This window comes from Perognathus longimembris, chromosome 11 (genome assembly GCF_023159225.1).
Source record: "Perognathus longimembris pacificus isolate PPM17 chromosome 11, ASM2315922v1, whole genome shotgun sequence".
Classification (NCBI taxonomy): Eukaryota; Metazoa; Chordata; class Mammalia; order Rodentia; family Heteromyidae; genus Perognathus; species Perognathus longimembris.
Genome location: NC_063171.1, coordinates 53662379 through 53677777, shown reverse-complemented (window position 1 = coordinate 53677777; position 15399 = coordinate 53662379). Strand labels below are relative to the sequence as shown.

Here is a 15399-nt window from a genome sequence, read left to right as displayed (position 1 = left end):
AAGAATCACTGCTACTGTTCCCCAAATAAGAAACAATGACAATAGTAGTAATCACTTATTGAGCATTTACAGTGGGCCCAGGTCCTGACATGCTGAGATCTACTAATCACAGTCCATACAGTGGAAGAGCTACAATGGCATCATCCCCCTTGTCGGTACCAGGAACCCAAGTAAGTAGCCTAATTCAATTCACATATATAACAATTTACAAAAGGAATTCCAGACAAAAACAAACCCATCCGTGTGTGAGAATTTGGCCTGGGGAAACAAAAGGATTTCAAACCAGAAAAGAAGAGCTGGATTATTTAGTAAATAGTTCTAAGTAACAACTGGATGATAAATTAGAATGCAAACGATACACAGTATAGAAAAGTAAATTCCAAACAATTTAATGTTCTAAATATTTTAACACAACTAGCATGGTACTGGAATGAAACAGTGGAAAAGTCTTTTTTTGTTGTTATTGAGTAAGAAGTGCTTCCTAAGTATACTATAAAGCACAAGATCATGAAGGAAAATAGTGACAGAAAAAATTTGCATTCCTATATTATTTTTAAAGTCTTTTAAAAGATAAAAGGAGCTACAGATACAGCTGAGTGATAGAGTACTTGCCTAGCATATTCCAACGTTTGATCCCCAGAAACACTAAACTAATAAACACAGATCTACATAAAGAAAAAAAGAAATAGGAATTGTTTTTAATATGTACATGATTTAGGATTGATATCCATCACATAATTAAGCAATTGTTTCCATAGGGGACAAAAACAGAAGAAAGCCATTTGTAAATAGGCAAAATATTATTGCTTTGCCTACTAGATTTATCTCCACTATTAGACTGCCTGTATCTCAGAGGCTGAGAGGATATGGCCCAAACCTAAGTCTACTGGAGGTAATCAATAAGCTCTTGGCTGGTGGCTTCTCCCATAAGTACTAGCTCAGCAGAACCACTGAAAGATGCTGTTCTTGGGCTTCTCAAACTGGAAAGTTGATCCAGTGTTCACAAAGTCTGGGCTAACAGCCACACCACAAATTATGGATCCACATGCAAGGGAGTATTGTCCAGAGGGTGTGCTACTTTTACCCAAGGCTGACATGTCTAGATTTTCTTGTTTGAAAATGGAAAGTACTATAGATTCACAAAAGAGTAGTCAAGTAAATACTGGCTGAATTGGTTCAATATTGTTAGCTACCATTGATGTAAGAAAACCATATAGCTTACTGAATTTAACTAATATCACAAAATATATAACACTATTACAGAAACACTAAGTGTACAGACTGGCCAAAAGATAGAATCCTTTAAAATAAGCCATCCTTGAAGACAGGAATAATATAGCCCACACACTTATTCCAAACCATATCATTGAAGATTTTTGCTATTAACTCCTAAGTCTCAAAAAAGGGCAAAAATTAATGCTTATCAATAGAAGATCCTTGCATATATTAAAACAAAAACTAAAGAATGAGAACTGGAGAAAAAAAAACCCAGTTTAAACAAAATCACTAAAATTGAGTAGAATTTATGGACCTAAAATCTGGACAATTAACATTAAGAGAGGTCATTTTAAATAGGTAAGAAAGACAAAAATAATTTCATCTTATCAGCATTAAAAACTTGTGAAACAAAGAAATTAATTGTTAGCAATTTGATAAGTTAAACGTTATGATATTCAATGCTGGTACAGTGAGTCAGACACTTATTCTGCTAGTGAACTTAAAAATGAAAAACTACTTGACAAAAATGCCTCAAGAACTTGTCTTTGACAGCACTCTGAACTTTCAGGAAATATTTCATACTACCAGTAAAATATCTTCATATTCACCTCAGCATTGTTTTCAATAAAGAAAAAGGAGAACCAGGCATTTGTTGCTTATGACTATTATCCTAGATACTCAGGAGGGTGAGATCTGAGGATTGAGGTTCAAAGTCAGCCCAGACAGGAAAGTCTTTGAGACTCATATCCAATTACCCACTCAAAAACTGGATATGGCATTGTGGTTCAAAGTGGCTAAGCACTATCCTTGAGAAAAAAAGAGCTCAGGGATATTGCCCAAGCTCTGAGTTCAAGCCCCACAACCAACCAAAAATTTAAAAAATAATAATAAAGAGAATGGAAAGTCTTGTAAATATTCATCACTAGAGAAAGCATTAAGAAAGTTCCTTCTAGCCAGGCACACATACCAATAATCCCAGCACAAAGGGAATATTGGTAGGATGATCAAAATATAGATAGGATGAGCAAAAATGCATGACCCTACTCAAAAATTAGCTAGAGCAAAAAAGAGCTGCAGCATGGCTCAAGTGGTAAAATACCTGCCTAGCAAGCACCAAGCCCTGAGTTGAAACGCCAATATGGCCAAATAAAAGAAAAAGTGCTGGGTGCTGGTGGTTCATGCCTGTAATCCTAGCTACTTCAGAGGCTGACATTTGAGGACCTTGGTTCAATGCCAGTCCAGGTAAGAAAGTCTATGAGACTCTTAATCTCCACCAAACTACCAAAAAAGGCAGTAGATCTCAAGTGGTAGAGCACTAGCCTTAAGGAAGTAGAGCCACCAACCTGAAGGAAGGAAGAGAGGGAGGAAAAGAAAAGAAAGATGGAGAGGAAGGAAGGGAGGGAGGGAAGGAAGGAAGGGAAGGAAGGAAGGCAGGCTGGCAGGCAGGCAAAAGATTAAATAAATACACGATTTATATGTGTCAAAATCTCAGACAAACTCAAGGAAACATACTAGAAAGTTATTAGTATAATAGTATGTCTCCGAGTTTTTAGGGGTGGTTTTCTTTATATTTTTTTCAGGTATTCTCTATGATTTAAAAAAAGTGAATTTAGAAATTAGAAAACAAAAACATTGTTTTAGATGGTGACATTTAGCTTTGTAAAATCTCAGCAAGGTAGACTTTTCTTTGATGGGGCTATATGCGGATTTAAAGGAGTGGAAGCTCTAATCAGAGGAACTTCAACGTTTGGGAGTGCATACAAACTCCTCCATAGTGGTGAAGGGTCCCATCTTCTCTTCTGGGCCAGTCCTGGGCAATGTGGCCCACACACCGTTCACCCCTCAGTTCTGATGCCCTCATTTCAAATCACACATAATTGTCCTTCGCCTACCTATTTCTTGGTGACTACCCAGTTCCTTCCAAAGTGACTGGACAAACTTCCACCAAACCAAACAGCTCCTCTTCATCACCTCTGGCACCTAGCTAACCCCTGCCATATTTTCCCAGAGGCCAGGAATTGTGTTCCTAGCCGGAAGTACAGGGCTTCCACTTCCGGAACTCTGTAAATCGAGAGAGGAAGCAGACACCAGGACCCTTATGATACAGGTATTCCCAACCTCTTCCATTGTTCCTTGGATAACTGTGTTAATCGTCTCTTACACTGAGAAGACCACAGTCATCCGGTCCCCAGGGTGCTTCCTAATGTGGCTCTCTGTCTCTCGATGGCTAAGTTCCATTCTGTCCCCACCTTCTGTCCAGCTGGACACATCTGAAATCTGATGATATGCTTATACCACTTAAGAGTCCTGATTATCCCTCACCTCTAACCTCTTACCCTCAACTGCTGCATTTAAGTGACCTAACAATTTCCAAATTCTTTTCCTTTGCCCTTCCTAATCTCTCCAGCCTCATGTGTTTATTTATGTTGCGAACTTTGCAATGGAGCACTTTGTAAATATGAGGCAATGCACTGGGTCCAAGGGATACAGCTTGGAAGATGCACACCTTGTAGGCATGGAGGCCAATCTTCCCCAGAGCTACTTTCTCTCCTGGCTACTCAGGAGTGTGACACAAGGAACACTGGGGAACAGAACCTCAGACTCTGCCCCAGACTTACTCTATAGATTAATGTGCTGCTATTCACAGGGGATCATTAAACACCAAGAAGCATTGCTGTGTGTCTTACCAACCTTCAGTGCTCTCTCATTCCTACTGCCTCTTCTTATATGCACTTCATCAGCCAGGGATACTCTTTGCCCAGGAATTCACAGACAACACTATATTAATACATAGCTCTATTTAAAGCACACAGCTGTTTTCCTTTACTTTAAGCCTACACTTCCTCATAAGCTACAATGCTTATTTTTAAATAGGTTAGGGGTAATAGATCTCACCTCCTGACCTTATCTGTTTGCCCTGTTGGTTAGCATGGTTTGGGACTGAGTAAGGGTATTTAATTTTTTACCCAAGGAAGGGAAGAACACTTGAGAAAATGGTTCATCTCGTGATAATACATGTTTTAAAATACTGTGGCAATGATGGACACCTATCATGAAAGTAATGCATGGAAAATCCATCCTTTTTTTTTTTTTAATCAGTACTTAGCCATCAATGATCCCAGTTAGGTGAGCAGGCCAACCTTGAAATCTCTGGTCCCAACAGTATAACAGCAAGACTGATAAAGTATACCAAGTTCCAGATGAAAGAGGACCACTTATCCTAAGGTAAATTTGAGTTAAACCCCCAACCTACTTTTTCACCACAAATGCCTGTTATTGCCCCTGTCATCAAATGTGCCTGCACTTGTGTCTTGGTTGTATGCTATCTTTCATCTTTCTTTCTTGCCTTTGCTTTATGAATAAACTTTCTTGGTCTCTACCTCTATGTAGTCTAAAATTCCTTGTTTGCAATAACATCACAAATTCAGTACCCAGGGGCCAGGCAGAACCCTCATCCCTTTAGGAGACCTCCAACCTGAAGCATTACTGATCCAGCAGCCATGTCACCATCAAGGTACTGGCTGTGTACCATGACTGCTGTGCCCACTCTTGCAAGTGTTGTAGGAGCAGATATTGTATATGCCCTTTCATACCTGCATTCCTAGAAATAAGCCCAATGCACTTGTATCCTTCCAAGGCTTATCAAATAATATAAAGTTTCTGTATTTTTCAGGAGAGAGTGAGAGATGGGGAGGAGGTTGGCATGCAGTGATCAGCTTCCTAAGGAGAAATCAGTACTGTCTTCCTCATTTCCTTGATTTCATGCCTCATATTTTATGTGCAGAGTTAGCTCATAGATAGCCTCTGCTGGCCCATTGGACACCTCTGTGCAAATTACAAAGAGAAGTTCTTTCCTAGCATATATGTAATTCAAGAAATGTATGCATGGAGGGTTTAGCAAGAAAATCACCAGCTGCTTTGCACATGGCCGCATGAAAAGAGTAGTTTGCAACTAGGTGTTGAGCATGCCTTGAGCCACATTTAGACTAACAAAAATGGCCACAGACAGTCCTGGGCCTTGGACTCAGGGCCTGAGCACTGTCCCTGGCTTCTTTTTGCTCAAGGCTAGCACTCTGCCACTTGAGCCATAGCGCCACCTCTAGCTGTTTTCTGTATATGTGGTGCTGGGGAATTGAACGCAGGGCTTCCTGTATATGAGGCAAGCATTCTTGCCACTAGGCCATATCCCCAGCCCCAAAGCGATACCCTTATGAACACATAAGATGATGCTAAGTGAAATGAACTCCATGTTATGGAAATGATTGTTATATCACAGTTGTAATTATTTTCAACATACCATGTGTATCTGTAGCTTCTATTATAAATGATGTTCTTGTATCACCTTCCTGTGGTTGTACCTACACTTTCTCTGTAACATTATCTGAGTATATTGGAAACCATGTATACTGGTATTAGAGCTAGGAAATTGAAAGGGAATACCAAAATTGAGAGACTCAGGGTAAAAAAAAGAAAAACAACTACAAAAGCAATACTTGCAAAACTGTTTGGTCTAAGTGAATGGAACACCTCATGGGGGAAAAGGGAAAGGGGGTGGGGGGAGGGGGGTATGAGGGACGAGGTAACAAACAGTACAAGTAATGTATCCAATGCCTCATGTATGAAACTGTAACCTCTCTGTATATCAGTTTGATAATAAAAATTTGGAAAAAAAAAAAAAAAAGAAAAGAAAAAAAATGGCCACAGAGCAAACACTGGCCCAATCTGAGCTCAGATGCTGAATTTAATTTTCAGCCATACCTACCTCACAGGGCTTGGAGAATCAAGCTCCAGGACTTAGGCACTAACCCTGAGAATCAAACTCAGGACCTAGGTACTGTCCCTGAGCTTTTTAGCCCAAGGCTAGTACTTTACCACCTAAACCACCGCTCCACTTTCAGCTTCTTGGTGGGTAACTGGAGATAAAAGTCTCATAGACGTTTCTGATCAGGCTGACTTCAAACTGCAGTCCTCAGATCTCAGCCTTCTGAGCAACTAGGCATGAGCCACTGATACCCAAAAACAATCATTTTTAATAGAGTCAAATTATACCCTACATAAAGTTTTCTTTCTAAAGTTAAAACTGAGGTAAAAAAAAATGGGTATGACCATAGTTACTCTTGAAAAGCTCTAACATCAACCACAAATGACAGCCCTGTGCTAGGTTGACAGACCACATTGGAGACTGCCATTGGTCCCTCAGCAACTCCACTACAATCACCACAGAGGAGAGAGATGCTGGCTGTCCAGCCCATAGGTTGAGCTAATTGGTTTTCATGGATAGTTGTCTTCTTAAAGTACTGAACTTCCAATGCCAGAATCACTCCTAGTGCACTAAGATGCTCCCCATCTATGCCTGTAGTTCAAAGTCTTCTCTACCATTTCCTACTTACTGTAGGGCACATGCCCACTAGAGAAATTGGTAAGTGATATTACTAATCATTTCAATTGTGTTTGAAACCTCTCACTCCCTTTTTGACAGTAGAGTTAAATTTGGGCAAGTTCATTGCATAGTCTGACAAAACTTAGAAGCAAAATATAAATGCAAGGCATTCTTATTTGTCTCTTTGTTTTTGTGCCAGTCTTGGGGCTTGAAATCAGGGCCTGGGCATTGTCCCTGAGCTTCTTTTTGCTCAAGGCTAGCACTCTATCACTGAGCCACAGCTCTACTTCTGCTTTTTTTCTGGATAGTTTATTAGAGATAAGAGTCTTATGGACTTTCCTGCCCAGGTTGGCTTCAAACCACCATCCTCAGATCTCAGCCTCTGAGTAGATAGGATGACAGGTGTAAGCCACCAGCACCTGGCTGCAAAACATTCTTTATGTGATCTGCCTGTCCAATTAGTGTTCTGTGTCATGGGGCAAGTCACATTATTCAGTACCTAAAGCTACACATGTGAAAAACTATTTATTCTCTCTACTAACTCAGGGTGTTTGTGCCCATGTCTTCTCCATAAGAAGGCCACTGTGTTCAGGTTCCTGGAAAGTAAGAGCTGTTGCTTGGTGTTGGGGTCCCCCATGGTGGAAGGACCAGTGTGGAATCCCTCCTAGTCTTTTACCTCATTGCTCCCATAGCTAATAGTGGGGCAGGAAAAGATCTACTGGTTGGGAGAGTATATTAAAGCAAAGCAACAACTCCAGTGCGAACTCTACATACAAAAACTATCCCTTTGGACTCATTGATAGCCAAAAACTCATCTCTCATAGCATAGGCCAGAAAGTAAATGGTCCTCTCAGAAGCCTGCTCCAACATCCCAGAGAGGAGGGAAAGAGAGATAAAAGCAGCATGTGCCCTTTGCTTTCCAGAGCAAAACATCAAACATCACCCAAATCTGAATGCCATCAAATAAATACTTCTCCTCGCATGCCATCTGGTCCACTCTGGAAATGTTCTACTGAACCAATAGCCTACCACTCACCCTATGTAGAAAAAGTTAGAGTTGGATTTATTTTTTTTAAGCAAAATGGTGTTTTGAAACAGAAATAAAGTACTATTCAACACTCTTAGAATCCTTCTAGTCCCATGAGGTTCCTTTCCATATTTATTGGTATAGCTATCTCCAAGAAAAAGCATGTTTTATTCTTGAGAAAGACTACTGACCTAAAAACCTCATTAACAACTTTGTGGAAGTCATCATAACCAAAACAAATACAATTATTAATGTATTGCTGTCAAGAGTATCTTCTGAGGCCAGCGGAACAAACTTTTCTCAAAAACTCTTAATTGGGCCCCCAGGGGCATTACTCACTCTATGAGGGGCTGTGGAAGATAAATAGAAAGATGGATTAGACATAGATTCTGTCCCATCTCTTCCCACCCCCTGGAAGAAGTCATAAGTAAACCAACAGGACAACAATAACTCTGACAACAAAGCAGATGAGTCCTAATTAGTTAGTGACAAGAACATCATCAAATGTTCCTATGAGTAACCTGGGTGTTCTTATCTCAATGTACCGGGTGGCTTCAGATAAGTACACTTCATTGATGAGAGAGAAACAAACAGTACACAGCAATAGAAGTAGGAGAGATATTCTACTATCCCAAATACATAAAGGTACGGCTGAGAATGGTCTTAATGGAATACTCACTGTTCTTCTTGTACATCAGAATTTCAAAGGAATTCATCTCATAATTCTCAAAGGTTTGCCGCACTTTTTCAATTGTATCTTTATCAGTCAGCTCACCATACATAAAACTGCAAATCAACCAAAGACTTAAAGTTAGCAAATCAAGTAACAAGTATGACAAGAAATGTATATATGTAACCGTAACCCCTCTGTACATCACCTTGACAATAACATTAATTTTTTTAAGTATTTATTATTCTATAAGCAGTGTTAAATATCAGCTCTACTCTATGTCCAGCATTATGATATACACTGTGGAACACACACACACACACACACACACACACACACACTTCCACACATACAGGCAGTGAAAACATTTATTGAATCAAAAAAGATTTCCTGATTTAACTATGAAAAATATTCCATCCCTGCCCTCCAAAAATAGATCTAACAAGAAACATACACTATAAAGTACCAGTAATCAATATGATTAATGCTGCAGAGGTAGCACAAAGCACAGGCACAGAACATTCTGGTTGGCTTGAGAAGGCCACAGTTAAGAGGAAAAGAGATCTAAAAAGCAAAGGGCCAGGGGCTGGGGATATAGCCTAGTGGCAAGAGTGCCTGCCTCGGATACACGAGGCCCTAGGTTCGATTCCCCAGCACCACATATACAGAAAACGGCCAGAAGCGGCGCTGTGGCTCAAGTGGCAGAGTGCTAGCCTTGAGCGGGAAGAAGCCAGGGACAGTGCTCAGGCCCTGAGTCCAAGGCCCAGGACTGGCCAAAAAAAAAAAAAAAAAAAAAAACCAAAGGGCCAGGTGTCCGTATCTCATGTCTATAACCCTAGCTATTCAGGAGGATGAGGATCGCAGTTTAAAGTCAGCCCAAGCAAGAAAGTCCACAAGACTTCTATCTCTACCAAATGCTGGAAGTGGAGCTGTGGTGTACAGTATTCAGCAAGAAATCTCAGGGACAGCACCCAAGCCCTGAGTTCAAGCACCAGAATAGGCAGGTACACACACACACACACACACACACACACACACACACACACACACACACACACGAACAAAGTAGAATTAGCTGAGAAAAGAAGAAACAACATCGTATGACCAGAAGGGAAATCTTGCAATCAATTCATAAAAAGTAGGCAGAGGTGATGGAGACTATGCATTACACACCAGGTAAGATAATTTTAACCTTAGTCTCAAGGTGACTGGAAGACATGAGAAGGTTTGAAACACAGGAGAAATATAAGCAGATTTTATTCTAGAAACACAACTCTGGGAGGGTTCTAGGGAAGATGGCTAAGTAAATTCACATCACAGATTTTTCATCTTCTAAAATGAGAGGAAGGGAAGAAGGGACAGAGGGCACAAAAATTCATCAACTGAACAAGGAAAGGAGAGCAATATGATGCTCTTAAAAACTAAGACATAACTAAAGAAACTAACATTCATTCACTGTCTTTGCATTTCTTTTTCCTGTCCCATCCCCCCACATTGAGGTCAAGAAAACTTAGAGAATAAAATCTTACATGTTTTAATAAATGTATCTTCACACTGCCTAAGTTTAGAGAAAATAATTCTAAAGAAGGAAATAAGCAACATATTTTTAAAGAGACAGAGAGAGTAAAACTCGGGATTTTTTTTAGATATATCTACTAATAAATGCAGGGAAACCAGGACTGTCTGTTTTTCCTGGGTCCTACACTGCATATGATCAGGGTTTGTCCTGGGGGGAAAAAATAGATTCTCCACTAAGAATAAAGCATGGTGCTGGACACTGTGTCTTGTGGCTTTTTGCTCAGGATGGAAATTCAAGAGCAAAAAGCTACCTCAGTGGAGCTGGAAGGTCCAGTTCTCTGACAGCTGCTTACGGACCCAACAAGCACATCTCAACCACCTGAGGCCCTCAGGCAAGGAAGGGCTATAAGAATCACTCTTCAAGCCTTAGGGACATGATTCCTAAACCATACACTTCCCATCCTCTGAATCTGTGTGCACCAAATAGAAGCTAAGTTTATCTTAACTCACGGACATTCACAGCTACAAAGAACCTCAGAGGTTCTCAATTCCAACTCATGACCTGAAGTTGAATCAACAAGCACCATACTTTGCTTGATACTGGAATACCTTGGACTCACTAGGGCTTTCAAAATCCAGCACCTGTTTAAAAGATCCCCAGCTGCTGACTTTATGAGTGTGTCTCTTTTATGACTTTTGCAACTGTATGTATCTTTTTTGTTATTTTATGGCCTTCCTCAGCCCACAGAGATGTGATTATTTGTGGCTGTTCTTGTGTGTTTCTCATATTGTACTCTGCTTTGGGACTGTACTCTTGACCTATATATCAGAAAAAAAGAAAACTGAGCCTGTTAAAATATTTTTTTTAATAGAACCAGGCACGGTGGTTCGTGTGCAATCCTATTTATTCAGGAAACTTGAAAAAGGATTGTGATTTGAGGCCAACTTGGTGGGGGCCAGGAAAGGAGGGGGTATGGAATCTACCCATGTCAACCAATAAAAAGTTGGACATAGTGGTGCATACCCGTCATCTCAGCTATGCAGGAATCATGAATAGGAGGATCAACATTCCAGTCTGGCAATAAATAAACTACTTGAAAAGGAAGAGATATGGAAGGCCCCCCAAACTATAATAACTGCCCCCTGAGAAAATTGCTGGACTCTTCTTTCTTTGAGGTTCCTTTCGAAATAGATAGTTTCACGACTTTCTTTTTATGGCTTTCCTTTCCATTTCAAATAAATTTACTGTGTTTCATTTTTGAAAAAAAAAAAAAAAGAATGAAAGCAAAGAAGGTTTGGAAGCATGACTCATGTGGTAGAGCATCTACCTATAAGGCTCATGGCCCAAAAATAAAAAAAGAAAGAAGAAGAAGTAAAATAGATCAAGAATAAATTATCCCTGCTTGAGAACAAGGAGGTTCATCCTCTTCTTTGTGAGCTGATTTTCTTTTTTTTTTTTTTTGGCCAGTCCTGGGGCTTGGACTCAGGGCCTGAGCACTGTCCCTGGCTTCCTTTTGCTCAAGGCTAGCACTCTGCCACTTGAGCCACAGCGCCACTTCTGGCCGTTTTCTGTATATGTGGTGCTGGGGAATCGAACCCAGGGCCTCATGTATACGAGGCAAGCTCTCTTGCCACTAGGCCATATCCCCAGCCCCTGTGAGTTGATTTTCTAGATGAGCAACCTCTCTTTAAATGAGTATTGATGTACATGATAGCCATTCCCTTCATGTATCAGAAACCTGAAATACTGGGTCTTCACACATGGGAAACTTCACAATTATATCTGTTTTGACCAGTCTTTTTCATTTAATGGTAAGTTTCCTTTTACATGACATGGATACTGAAGGTGGCAACAATTCATGAAAAAAAAAAGAAACTGGTTCTTTCCTGTGGTTTTACCCCCTGATATCACTGTAACTGATTTTAGTACCCTGGATATTGTATATACGTGTATTGGAACTAGAGAAAGGGAATATCAAAATGGAGAGGCAAAGGATAAAAAGACAAACCAATGCAACAGCAATACTTACAAAACTATATGGTATAAACCAACTGTACAATTCATGGTGGGGAGGGGAATGGGGAGGGCGGAAGGTGGGGAAGGAAATGAGGGAGGAGGTAACAAGTTGGATAAGAAATGTACTCACTGCCTTACATATGAAACTGTAACCTCTCTGTGCTTCACTTTGACAATAAAGGGGGAGTGGGAAGAAACTGGTTCTTGGGCTACCAGGAATATAACACAAAGATGTGTTTATTCTTAGGTAAATAACAGCTGAGTTATTGAATACATTGCTTAAAACTGGTATTTTTTAAAAAGCTGGAAGTCAGAAATTTCATCTGATATCCTGGGCATGTCTATTATAGCCAACAAGAAGAAAAAAAGTTAAGGACATGCTGTTCGGGTCACACTAAAAAGTGAAGCTATTTCTCGCGATTTGCCAATTGCATATGTGCAATCCAGCTGCAGGTGATGATGCAGATGTGTAAATGTACAGGCAGTTTGGTGGAAAGCAGCACTTTAATATAAGAGGATATCTGATTGCATGTAGAATCATAATTTCTAAATCTGTGACAGATGAGGAGAAAAATCTTGTATCTTCCAATGATCAGTTTTAAACTTTAAAATCATGAAGATATTTTCTAAACATCTAATACTTTTCACTAAACTAAAATCATTTTGCTGACTTAGCACATGAAACTGAAAATTAATGACTAGTCAGTCAGGCTTCGTGGATAAGTTTATTTCTTGATTTAACATGTTGGGAGAAATGATTCAACTGCATGCAACCGCCACTGCAGAGAGAAGTCTGAAGGAGATTAAGAGCAGCCAAAACCTATGCCGAGCACAGAGCTTTGCCAGGTCACTGCAGAGGGGTGCCTGGCAGGAACTAGGCTATGTGCCCAGCTCAACACCTTGAAGATGCTTTAAAAGAGCTTTGCTAACACCCAGGCCCAAGGGTACTGCTTGGTTAGTAGCCGTATAAAATACACAAGCTATGCTGTTAGTGCAATTTGCTAAGAGATCAGAGCATTGAAACTGCACAGATTGTCAGGCCACAAAATACTGGTTCTCTTCTCTTTTTCTGGAATAAAGAATTTTTAAGCGAAGTAGCTCCTACTTGTAATCTAAGCTATCCAGGAGGATGAGATCTGAGGCTCATGGTTGGAAGCCAGCCAAAGCAGCTGAGACTCATGAGACTCTTATCTCCAGTTAACTACCAAAAAGCTAGACGTGGATTGTGGATCAAGCAATAGAGTGCCAGCCTTGAGGGGAAAAAAAGCAAAAAACTAAAGGATACAGCCTAGGCTGTGAATTCAAGCCCCAGCACAAAGAGGGGGGGGCGGGGAGGGAAAAAAAGAATTTTGACTGAGGAAAATCTCTATGAACAACATTCTCATCTCACCAGGTGGTGGCTCACACCTATAATCCTAGCTACTCAGGAGGCTGAGACCTGAGTATTACAGCTCAAAGCCAGCCAGGACAGGAAAGTCCATGCAATTCTTATCTCCAATTAATCACCAAGAAACCAGAAGTGGCGCTGTGGCAAAAAGTAGTAGAACACTAATGTTGAGCAAATAGAGCTCAGGGACAGTGCCAAGTCCCTGAGTTCAAGTCCCACAACCACAAGAAATTAAAATTAAAAATTAAATAAATAAAAATTCTTTTTACTCTTCTTTAAAATGCTTGTAAAATTTTTCATTTAAACATCTAAACTATGATTTCACTTAATTTTATGTGCTTTCTAACTTTCACATTTAACTCATTCTAAAAAAATCTCATAACCTTCTGAGGTCACATTTTATAGATAAAATGGCTTGTCTGAGCTTTTCTGGGTTCCCCTATTTTACTGATTGCAAATTTATCAGTGGTTAAGGGCCATGTTTGTTTGAGGTCTTTGGTTTTCCCAGCACATGCATAACTAGAGATTTAGCAATACAAAATTATTAAGTGAACACTGAATGAGATAGAGGCTTCTCAATCAAGTACACCATTTTCCTTTTTTCAAAAGATAGCCTAGTAGATTGCTCACAAGCACAATCACAAACATAAATACCTGCAGGTGCTGCTTTTCTGCATCACTTCTGCCCTGTGATAGCCAGACAGCTTGCAAAATCCATCATTGCTGTACACAATCGGCCAGTCCACAATCTGGGCATTTCCCAAGACAAAATTAGTATCTGTTTAAAAACAAGAACAAGAAAAAAATAAAAAGGCATATGAGACAAGACATTCATTGAGATTCAATAAGGTCATAAATGTCATCCAATCTAGGTATTACTGCTTCCCTGTAAAATAGAGTCTCTTGGATGGAAATATGGTCTTAGGAGGAACACAAAAAAACAATGTTGGAATGGATTACAGCACTTAGTTACTCCTCCTCCATAACTCTTCTCTACAAGGTTTTGGCTCACTATGTATGGCCTTTGATTCACCTCACTTCTTGTGTTCTTTGCAAAGGACTGCTCTGAATGCACATGCTACCTAAAGTCTCTGTAGGCCAAGAACAAGTTAATAAAGGAAACATGTTTAACCCGCCAACCAAGGAATGCTGCAGAAACCCAGAAGATTCCCACAGAAACCCAGTGGATTTCTATAAGAATAAGTCCTAATTTTTCATCCCAGGAAAAGTGTATTGCTAATACAGAGAAAGATAAAACCCCAAAATAATCTGGGCTCTGTCCAGTATCTTAGCCTTGTCAGTCTTCTGGCCAAAAACATATGAATTGGTTTTGTTGATTCTGATCAATTCTAGAAGACAACCTTCACAGGGGGCACATGAAGGGAGAAGGGGCACCGTTCCCAGGAACACACACACTGTAGAAATAACTCCCTTCTGTGAGGTAAAGCAACCAGAACCTCCTTTATGTGACCACTTTGTAGAGAGTGCATAAGCTCCCACCACAGAACCTTATCACCAATTTTGAAATTGTGTAGCCACAGAACTGTGATGTCACCAGACTAACACTCACTTGGGATGAAGGGAGAAGTAGACCGGACATGGATGGCTGGCTGGCTTCCTGTGTTCTCACTACTATTGACACTTTTGAAAAAGTCTTCAATAGAGTCTTTGCTCAGAAAATCAACTCTCCTTCATTTCAAGCATTTCAATTGGGTAAATAACAAGTAGGATTTACATGCAATCACTATTTTAGCTTGACTTCCTCCTCTCCACAGAATTCCAACTCATCTTGCAAACATCTCAAAAAAAGAAATACACATATATGATTCTTTGATATAAATTGGACAATAATGGTCCTTATCTAATTGGAAGGTAAGGTTAATTTTATACTAGAATAAAATTTATATTCGCTCACAACATGGGTTACCACCTCTTCTGGGGGTGACTGGATTATATAGGCTCCTCCACCCTTCAAAAATAAGTTTGTTCCTCAATTTGGCAGGTTTGTAAAAGTAATTGAACTTCCTAAAAATATGAATGAAGGTAGAAGACTTCTTGACCACTTGCAGAGAAAGCAGGAAGGGAGATGAATCATCACCGGGCTTAGTAAGCCAAGAGATGGGTACAAAAGGAAGAGTAACTAAATACAGTAATCTATTCTTAAGAACAGTTAAAAAATAAA

At 39.9% G+C, this 15399-nt stretch overlaps 1 protein-coding gene across 2 annotated transcripts in view; it reads right to left on the bottom strand.

The window, feature by feature from the left end:
• Kcnh1 (potassium voltage-gated channel subfamily H member 1) overlaps positions 1–15399 on the bottom strand; it is a 301959-nt gene that overhangs the window by 263924 nt on the left and 22636 nt on the right. For both annotated transcript variants that reach the window (XM_048357386.1, XM_048357384.1), the window contains exons 2-3: positions 13872–13995; positions 8305–8411 (exon numbers count right to left, since the gene is read on the bottom strand). In XM_048357386.1, coding sequence (XP_048213343.1) covers positions 8305–8411; positions 13872–13995 — 231 coding nt within the window. The remainder of the gene's footprint in view (positions 1–8304; positions 8412–13871; positions 13996–15399) is intronic.